Source organism: Silurus meridionalis, chromosome 13 (genome assembly GCF_014805685.1).
Source record: "Silurus meridionalis isolate SWU-2019-XX chromosome 13, ASM1480568v1, whole genome shotgun sequence".
Taxonomy (NCBI): domain Eukaryota; kingdom Metazoa; phylum Chordata; class Actinopteri; order Siluriformes; family Siluridae; genus Silurus; species Silurus meridionalis.
The window spans coordinates 14,465,690-14,476,513 of record NC_060896.1 but is presented as its reverse complement, the minus strand read 5'-3'; the positions used below and the strand labels follow the sequence as shown (position 1 = coordinate 14,476,513).

The 10,824-nt window shown below is 39.8% G+C and overlaps 1 protein-coding gene across 1 annotated transcript in view; it reads left to right on the top strand.

The window, feature by feature from the left end:
• Positions 1-253: 253 nt before the first annotated feature.
• The window catches only part of edc4 (enhancer of mRNA decapping 4), a 32,021-nt gene continuing 21,450 nt past the window's right edge, over positions 254-10,824 (top strand). The window contains exons 1-7 of the mRNA XM_046864058.1: positions 254-470; positions 1,258-1,414; positions 7,300-7,411; positions 7,492-7,591; positions 9,069-9,255; positions 9,429-9,576; positions 9,660-9,764. Of these exons, the coding sequence (XP_046720014.1) occupies positions 383-470; positions 1,258-1,414; positions 7,300-7,411; positions 7,492-7,591; positions 9,069-9,255; positions 9,429-9,576; positions 9,660-9,764 (897 nt within the window). The 5' untranslated portion in view covers positions 254-382. The remainder of the gene's footprint in view (positions 471-1,257; positions 1,415-7,299; positions 7,412-7,491; positions 7,592-9,068; positions 9,256-9,428; positions 9,577-9,659; positions 9,765-10,824) is intronic.

The following is a 10,824-nucleotide window of genomic DNA, read 5'->3' as shown; positions in this document are numbered from 1 at the left end:
TGCTTTTGAAACATGAGAATAAAATCGCGTGTAACAGAACTGTTCGGTTATATGAAAATAAAGGCGATCAAATTGATGTTTGATGGCACTGTTGTTGTTTTTTTACAGATATACCCTGCTGCTAAAATAATGCTTTAAGTGTGGTACTTGGAAGTTCTTGATATTAATAGAAAACAAGCAATACAGTATATTGGGGCAAACGAGGTTGAAATGTGAGGACCGGTTACATATAACGACGGAAACAAAAAAAAGGTTCTCGGTGGTGGGAAGGAAATTAACGGCGCACCAGCGGAAGTCAACACAGTTGTAAGATTTTCGGAGCGGCGAGTAGGAGACTAAAGTGGAAATTTGTCTTGTAACGCTACAGCACCTTTCAGAGCTTATGGCTTCCAGTCCCAGTATAGATATAGAAGGCGCGACCCAGCACCTCAGAGACATCTTAAAACTGGATCGGCCCTCCAACTCTGCCGGTAAGTTACCTGGACTGGGGGACGCTGGTTAGCAGGCGCCGCACTTAGCATTAGCGCCCTAGGCCGCAGCAGTTCGCTGTCGCTCTGTGAAGATTTGTTTTTAGCCATGTATTTATTTATTTTTGTTACAAAATTCCTTACCTTTCAACGACGCGAATATTTAATTAATCCAGTTTATAACTGAATGTTATACTATGCTTCGTGTTCATGACTGAATGAGAGAAGGACAGCAGCCTGACGTCGGAGGGTAGCTTCCTAGCACACAGTGCTAATCTCTGAACTAGTCGTTTCGCTTCGCTGGGTTCAATATTCTGAACACAATGTTCACGTAAATCACGTATTTATTGGTCACTCGAGAAAACACCATGTCCTGTAATAAAAAACATGGCATTTCCTTATTATATAGTCGAACATGTATCCAGCTATCAACGTTCTTGGAAATTTCTTAGCAACGTGCCACAAAAATACCGGGCGATGTCGATTGTAAGGTTTAGAAAGGAAATTGAACTTTTCTCATTGTGTAACTTTTAGAAAACAAGCTGTTTACGGATGGCACCCTTGTCTGTGCGGCTCTTAAGATGTGAATGTGTATTTGCATCGCTTTAAAATGTAAATAGGCAACTGTTAGGAAAAATACTCCTAGTTCTAATTGTGTCTCTCAGCCGCATTTAACATCTACAATATATTGCTGTATTTGACTGTGGAAGCCTGCGGTGTATTGATTGTGCTTTACGTATGCAACCCTGAGCACAGTTTGTCTTTTTTTTGTTTGTTGTTCTCTTTTTAGACAGTGCTGCAGGTGAGAGCCAGCGGAACACCTCGTGTAATGGAGAGCTAAACGGCCTTTTGGGAACTGACCTTATTGGAGCAGGGGTTCGAAGTGCTATGATGGAAACAACAGCTCACAACTCAGATAGCATGAATATGGCTGATGCACAGACAATGTAAGCAAACTTTCTCACTTCTAGCTTCTAGCATTTGTATTTATATATACAGGTGTTCCCCGACTTATGATGGAGATGCATTACAGTGACACCAAGAATCTTAAAGAATGATGAGCAGTATGAGGTAATATACTGTAATTTGTTAATCATATAACAAATAAACGAGGCGAAATTAAAACCTTCAACGCAACACTCGTTTATTCACACCGTCGTTACTCAAATATAAAAAATAATAATAAACTCCACTGGAAAATAAGTTTATCATTAAACATTCGGCTCCATGTCCCTCCTCTGCACATGTCCAAGCCATCTCGATCTCGCCTCCCTCATCTTGCCTCCAAAACGTCCTACATGCGCTGTCCCTCTAATAAACTCATTTCTAATCCTGTCCATTCTCATCACTCCCAACAAAAACCTCATCTTCAGCTCTTTTACTCAATGCCACTGTCTCTAAACCATACATCATCGCAGGTCTCACAACAGTCTTATAAACTTTCCCTTTCAATCTCGCAGATACTCTTCTATCACAAATCACTCCTGTCACTCTTCTCCACCCACTCCACCCTGCCTGCACGCTTTTCTTCACTTCTCTAACACACTCTCCATTACTTTGCACTGTTGACCCCAGGTATCTGAACTCCTCCACCTTTTCCACCTCTTCCTGCAACCACACCACTCCACTGCCCTCCCTCTCATTCACACACACGTACTCTGTCTTACTCCTACTGACATGAATAAAACACCATGAATCTCAGTGAATAGTTGCCTCACAGACATCATAAATATATAAAAAGAACGCTTGAAATATCTACTTTTCAATAAATTCACACACACAACTAATATTCTCTGATTATGTAATCCATATAAGTTAGAAGAGGTACCGTTTCTCCGGTATCACTTTATTAACTGTCCGTGTGGAAACATGGCAAAAGTTCCGTTTGGTGTCCTGATTATTTATGTAATTTTAAACATGCTCTATGTTTAGATGGGTTTCACTAATAATAAACATACATTTGCATAATGCCCTCAGCTGTCCATACCCATGCTGATTATTAAATTAGTATTAAAAACTTAATACCTAAAAGTATTAATTTAATGTACAGTGCATCCGGAAAGTATTCACAGTGCTTTTCCCACATTTTGTTATGTTAGTCTTATTCCCAAATGGATCCAATTCATTATTTTCCTCTAAATTCTACAAACAACACCTCATAATGACAACGTAAAAAAAAGTTTTTTAAATCTTTGCAAATTTATTACAAATACAAAACAATTGAGTGTGATGCTACAAGCTTGGCACAAAGATTTTTGGGCAGTTTCTCCCATTCTTCTTTGCAGAAGCTCCATCAGAAGTTTAGTCCGGTTCAGGTTTTGGCTCTGGCTGGGCCGTTTAAGGACATTCACAGAGTCGTCCCGTAGCCACACTTTTGTTATCTTGGCTGTGTGCTTAGGGTCATTGTCCTGTTGGAAGATGAACCGTCGCCTCAGTCTGAGGTCCAGAGCACTCTGGAGCAGGTTTTCATCAAGGATGTCTCTGTACATTGTGCATTCATCTTTCTCTCATTCCTGAGTAGTCTCCCAATTACTGCTGCTGAAAATCATCCCCACAGCATGATGCTGCCACCACCATGCTTCATTGTAGGGATGGTATTGGCCAGGTGATGAGCAATGCCTGGTTTTCTCCAGACATGACTCCAGGTGGGCTTTTTACTGAGGAGTGGCTTCTGTCTGGCCTCTCTACCATATATGCTTTATTGGTGGAGTGCAGCAAAGATGGTTGTTGTTCTGGAAGGTTCTCTCTCCACAGAGAAACACTGGAGTTCTTTCAGAGTGACTATCAGGTTCTTGGTCATCTCGTTGACTGACTAAGGAGCTTCTCCCACGATCAATCAGTTTGTTCCAAACTTCTTCCATTTATGGATGATGAAGGCCACTGTGCTCATTGGGACCTTCAGTGCTGCAGAAATTTTTCTGTACTTTTCCCCAGATCTGTGCCTCGATACAATCTCGGAGGTCTACAGACAATTCCTTGGACTTCATGGCTTGGTTTGTGCTTGGACATGCACTGATAACTGTTGGATCTTATACAGACAGGTGTCTGCTTTTCCAAATCATGTCCAATCAACTGAATTTACTCCAATCAAGTTGTAGAAACATCTCAAGGATGATCAGTGGAACCGATGCACCTGAGCTCAATTTTGAGTGTCATGGCAAAGCCTGTAAAAACTTTTCTAAATGTAATTTTGTTTTTGGTTTATAAATTTGCAAAGATTGCAAACAAACTTCTTTCATGTTGTCATTACGAGGAATTATTTGTAGACTTTTGATGAAAATAACGAATTGAATCTATTTTTGGAATAAGACTAACATAACAAAATGTGGAGAAAGTGAAGCTCTGTGAATACTTTTTGAGATGCACTGTAGATTTAGAACAGATCAAAATGTGCGATTATATTTTAATAAATAACATATATTAGGGATGTAACGATTCCTCGAGTAACTTTAATAATTCAATTACGTTCTACCAGACGGATTGTGGTTTTGTCACATAAGTTTAAGAAAACTCCAGTCTTGCTTTTTTATGCCTTTGAGTCAGCAGTGGGGTTGTGATAGAGGGGTATCTGCAAGAATGAAAGGGAAAGTTTATAGGACTGTGGTGAGACCTGCGATGTTGTATGGATTAGAGACAGTGGCATTGAGTAAAAGACAGGAGGTGGAGCTGGAGGTAGCAGAGCTGAAGATGTTGAGGTTTTCGTTGGGAGTGACGAGGATGGACAAGATTAGAAATGAGTTTATTAGAGGGACAGCACATGTAGGATGTTTTGGTGACAAGGTGAGGGAGGCGAGATTGAGATGGTTTGGACATGTGCAGAGAAGGGACATGAATTATATTGGTAGAAGAATGCTGAAGATGGAGCCACCAGGTAGGAGGAAAAGAGGAAGGCCAAGGAGGAGGTTCATGGATGTGGTGAGGGAAGACATGCAGGTAGTTGGTGTGAAAGAGGCAGATGTAGAGGACAGGGTGGTATGGAGACGGATGATCCGCTGTGGCGACCCCTAATAGGAGCAGCCGAAAGAAGAAGAAGAGTCAGCAGTGGGGTCCTACTGGGCCTGCTACCAAAGCGTCCCTTTTCATTCAGATGGTGACAGATCGTACCCTGTGTCTGCAGATCAGCTTGAATTTGGTTGGAAGTTAATCAAGGTTTTTTATCCTCCATTCGAACAATCCTTCGTTGTTGTTGTTGTTGTTTATTAATTTTGCTCCTCCGTCCACGTCCAGGGAGGTTTGCTACAGTGCCATGGGCTGTAAACCTCCTAATAATATTGCGCACAGTGGACACAGGAATATTAAGATCTCTGGAGACTTGTAGCCTTGAGATTGTCCATGTTTTTCCAAAATTTTTTTCTCTCAAATCCACAGACAACACCACTTCTTTCTTCTCTCCATGCTCAGTGTGACGCAACACAAAGGTTGAGTCATATTTTTCCATTGTAACTGGTTGCAGGTGTGATTACTGTATTGCCTACAGGTGTGTCTAAATACAAATTACCAGAGCATCACATGCTTGAAAAGCAATCATGTCTTAGAATTTTGACAAGGTGCCAATCATTTTGTCCAGTCCATTTTTGAGTTCTGTAAAATCTTATCAAGTTTGACTTTTCTTCTGTTTTTTTTTGTGGTGTTGCAGTGCAAACAAAATCAATAAGCACGTGAATTCCAAACATTTGCAATTGGAACAATTTTGAGAGATGTTGCGTTTTCTGATAGAATTGCAAGGGTGCAGATATTTTTGCCCATGACTTCAATACAAGTAATTCAATACAAAAGTAATTTAATACAGAATGTGCAACTTGTATATTATATAGATTCATCACACACACACACACACACACACACACACACACACTGATATATTTCAAATGTTTATTTCTTTTAGTTCTGAATGATTTTGGCTCACATTTAACAAAAACCCACCATCTCAAAAAATTCATAAGACCAATCAAAAAATATTTGGTGTTCATTTACTGTGTATGTGCTCAATATTTGGTAGAGGCTCCTTTTGCTTTAATTACTGCCTCAATTCAGCGTGGCATGGAGGTGATCAGTCTGTGGCACTGTTTCCTCTTGACAAAGATTCTCTATGGTGTTCAGGTCTGTTGAGTTTGCTGGCCAGTCAAGCACACCATCACCATGGTCATTTAACCATGGCCAACTTTTGGTGCTTTTGACAGTGTGGGCAGGTGCCAAATCCTGCTGGAAAATACAGTCAGCATTTTCATAAAGCTGGTCAGCAGAGGGAAGCATGAAGTGCTGTAAAACTTCCTGCTAGACGGCTGTGCTGATCTTGGATTTGATATAACAGTGGACCAACACCAGCAGATGACATGACTCTCCAAACCACCACTGACTGAGCACTGACTCTCCACTCATTTTCCAGACTCTGGAACCTTGATTTCCAAATGAAATGCAAAATTATCTTACCTTTCATCTGAAAAGATGACTTTGGCCCACTGAGCAACAGTCCAACAGTTTTGTCCTTTGTCCAGGTAAGACACCTCTGACGTTATCTCTGGTTCAGAAGCTGCTCGACACAAGGAATGGGTCAGTTGTAGCCCATGGATATGTCTGTGCGTGGAGGCTCTTAAAGCACCGACTCCAGCTGCAGTCCACTCTTTGTGAATCTCCTCCAAATTCTTAAATGGGCTTCATTTGACCTTTTCTACCACATTTTTCCTTCCATTCAACTTTTCATTATGTGCTTGGATACAGCACTCTGTGAACAGCAGCTTCTTTAGCGATGACCTTTTGTCTCTTACCCTCCACGTGCAGGGTGTCAATGATCATCTTCTGGACAACTGTCAAGTGGAGCCTGAACCAGACTGAGACACCATTTAAAGGCTCAGGAAACCTTTGCAGGTGTTTTGGAGTTAATTAGCTAATTAGAGTATGACACCAATACTCTCCAATATTGCACTTTTTCACAAAATTCAAATTTTCTGATGTACTGAATTTTGGGTTTTCATTAACTGTAAGCCGTATTCATCAAAATTAAACGAAATAAACACCTTAAATATAATAGTCTGTGTGTGCTGAATCTAAATAATAAAGTTTCACTTTGTATTGAATTACTAAAATAAATCAACTTTTGAATGATTTTCTAATTTGAGATGCACCTGTGTGTGTGTGTGTGTGTGTGTGTGTGGGGACAAAGTGTTGTGCCTGTTCATGAGTGGAGGGTCGGAGTTAAAAACTGGGCTTTGAAACAACAAAAAAAAAAACCAGGAGATAAATACGCTAACATGAGTAAGGCATCTCACAAGGCGGGATATGCCTACACTGGCCGCATCCCAATGTATAGTAGAATTGTAAGTCAAACTATCAACTCTGGAACAACCTGTACATACTCGCACAGTGCGCGAGTACACTGCTGTGGCCACATCGGTCTTCGTCAGACTCAAATCAGTTTGACTAGCTGCTAGACACTGATGTAATTGCAAGGGGAGCACCCATGCAGGCATGAAATTAGTGCTCAGTAAAAACTGATCTGTGAAACCTACAATGTGGATCAGTGAGAATTTGGAAGGGGGTTAACTACAATTCTTGCGCACCACAACCTCCCAGCTGTCTGTTCAGCAGTTTCCTAACATGTTATGGTTAGCAAGAAATATTTACATTTTCCTTTACATTGTTGGAAAGTACGCAGGTCTCAATGTATATTTGCTCTGAATTTCTCAATCTTTTTTAAAGGATTATTTACTTCAGTTATTTTGATCAGTTTCTGCGATTCTGCTGTGGAACTGGGTGTCATCTTAGGGGCTCAGTGCCATGCGTTTTGCATCACCTGCATAAATTTCGAATGTGTTTTGTGTGATTTACTCTGTAGTTCCCTGACCGGTGACGATGACTCGACCTGCATTCCTATCACTTCCAGCAATGTGGTAATTGTCGCCAGTCGAGACTCAAGCATTGGCAGTAAAGCTCGTGGGAGTAACAAGGTATTTCAGTCTGTTGTTGCAAATTACATTAGATTGTATAGCTTTAGCAGAGCATTTATACATATGTGTTTCTTTTGCAGGTTAAAATCCAGCCAGTGGCAAAATATGACTGGGAGCACAAGTATTACTATGGCAAACTTATAGCGGTCTCTAATTCATACTTGGCATATGCCATTAGAGGTAAGCGTGCTCCGCCAGGAGTTGATGGCTGATTATGTCTTTGGTGCTTGAACTGTGAATTGAGCTTTGATTATTTGCAATTCAGCTCTTTGTGGTTAAAAGCCAGGATTGAGGTAAAAAATGTTTACTTGTCCTGATTTTCCGGTTTAATAAGAATATAATAATAATAATAACTTGTTCCATAGCATTGGCATCGAAATCAATTGGTGGCTTTACTTCGAGTGCCCCCTCAAAACAACTGCGCTCAGATTCAAATAATAGCACTTTGTTTTTGTTTATTGAAGCTGTATGGCTAACAGTTTAGCTACTGACACAGCTGAACAATAACAATCACAGGAATGGCAGGCTACACACTACATGGTTTCAAGAAGTGGATGCTTTATCCTTCAAAAACATCCAATTAACTTGACTTTCAGCCACCAGAAATGCAACTCGGTATGAAGTCATCTGTCCAAAAGAGAACCAGCACGTACCCAATAATCATGAAAGATTGTTGGGTGAGCAACAGGTGTAATGTCACACAAAAGTCACTTGCAAACTGGAACCTCTTCAAAACAAAGTTTGCAGAAAGTGTCACACAACTATTTACACAAACATCAGTACAAATTGTGGAGGAAGAGGGTGGCATCGACAGTTAATGGTTTCACTACTCTCCATGTTTTTCCATTGTGACAGAGACAGCACAAGGGAGCAGAAACGCATGCACGAATTCGTTTTCTTTTTTAGACACTTATAATAATTATTAGTTCATTGAACTGTTCTGCACTGTAACCTGATATTAATCCAGATGAACCATTTGGAGTGAAGTTAGGTGAAAAATGTTGGCTAGTCTGCTCAGCTCTGCAGACCCTCTCCCCCGAAGCTCTCTTTACACTACCCTTTAAAAATTTTTTTTTTTTCACATTAAACGAGTGAAGTAGAAGTGCTACTAAATGGAACATATTTTAAAAAAAGGAATAAAAATAAATATAATAATACTTGCCAGTATTTCTCTAAAAAGGGGAAATAACAGAAATGCCGTGCAGTCAGTATAAAGTGCAACGCTGCGTGAATCATCAGTCTGCCTTTTTAAAGAACCCATTTTATGAAGCGTTTTTAATTTCAAAAGATAAAGCACATGGATGAATTTACCACCAAGTTCGGTAATTTTAATCTGATTCACACAACTTGTTTCGCAGTCTTGCATAATTGAGAATTTTAACTTGTTTCTTAATTGTTTAGTTTTTGATATGTAATATGATGACAAATGATAAATATGAGTAAAATGATAAATACATTTTTACATCAGTGTGGCATCAATAATATTGTCGTATTATTGTTAGTAAAATAAATGTATTTATAAAATCAATGATTTTGTGGAAAATATAATTTTCTTACTTGAATCAAATGTAATGAATCAAGCAAGGCATGTTTAGTGTTTGACGTTCGTTTTGTTATTTAGCATCCAGAAAGGTGATTCTGACTTGCCTGTTCCTAGGTGCCAACAATCACTATATGGTCCGTGTCCTGCGTTTGGGCTCGACGGAGCGCACGCTGCTGAAGGGTTTTACTGGTTCTGTCACAGACCTGGCCTTTGCCCATCTTGACTCCACCCTGCTGGGCTGTGTGGACGAAGCCGGCAACATGTTCATCTGGCAGCTCACCAGTGAAAATGGCAAAATACAGTATCTTTCTCAAGCAAAAGTGGTTATTTCTGACCATGCTGCATAAACTAGATGACTTTTAATACATAGAAGTCAAGCCTGCAAATGTGTACAGCAGAAATAACACAATATCGTGTGTGTGTGTGTGTATCAGGAAAGTGTTGTTTTTTTTGCCCCTTAACTCTAAGAAACAGAGATGAGGTGATTGTGCATATCCGGAGACCTGAAGACACTCCACTAAACTCGAATCGAAGACTTATCTGGTGCCCCTTCATTCCTGAGGACAATGAGGAGAACCCAGAGGATGGCTGCCAGACACTGGCATTGCTGCATGAAGATAGGGTTGGCATTACATGCGCTTATTATTCATGCTTTCCATTAGTACACTGCTTTTGGATTTACAGTCTCTTTTTCTCTGTTTGTAGGCTGAGGTTTGGGACCTTGACATCCTGCGTTCGAGCAACACCACATGGCCTGTGGATGCTATGGAGATTAAAGAGGGCTTCATCGCCATTAAAGGACATACGGCGGTAAGTCGTAATCTGCTCATTAGTGTTCTGCTCTCATCACAGATCAGCTAGCTGGTGCTGGAATTTCAGAATGGCTCTGAATGACTGTATCTAAAGCCACACTGCTGTGGAGATTTGCCACAGTTATAACATAATTGCATACTAGAGTTGTAAGCAGTTAGTTTTCCCAAACTTATACACCATATAAATATATCAAAATGTTAAAGGCAATCAAAAGGATTCCCGTCACTTAAATACTGGATATTAAACAGCCCTGGCAGGTTTTTGTAAAATCATGCCTTTTTAATTTTTAATTGTGAAATTGAAACCTAGATTAAAGTGAAAAGCGATAGTAAGTATAGTTGTTAAAGCACTTTTTAGATTTTAGATGTGATCATTGTATTACATTTTTGTGAGTAGAAGTCTGGTTTGGTAATTTCCCTTGCGTATACCTCTTCAGCACTCCCCATAGATTTGATTGGATTCAAATTCAGATCTGGACTTTGGCTGGGCCATTCCAAAGCCTATATCTTGTTCTGGTGGTCATGGTTCTGGTAGTCATTGTCATGATGCAGTGGCTATATAGGGTTTTGTGCTGTTATAATTGGGATTTTTCTTCACCCCAATGAAAGTCTCAGTTTCAAAGTGAAAGAGCTGCTGTCTCTATGGATCACTGTGTTGGACTCATCAGACTAAAACACATCATTCCATATGGTTTTGTAAGATTTAAAATTTTCAAAGCAAACTTAATTTGGCACTGGGTGTGTCTTGATTTAAAATGTCTTTTTTATCTTGCCTTTTTAGCAAGTAGCCCAAACATATGAAGAACCCAAACATATGAAGATTGTGGCTACACGTACTAGCAACTAGTACTCGCCTGAAATTGTTGCAGGTTTTATATACAGTGAGGAAAATAAGTATTTGAACACCCTGCTATTTTGCAAGTTCTCCCACTTAGAAATCATGGAGGGGTCTGAAATTATCATCGTAGGTGCATGTCCACTGTGAGAGACAATCTAAAAAAAAAAAATCCAGAAATCACAATATATGATTTTTAAACTATTTATTTGTATGATACAGC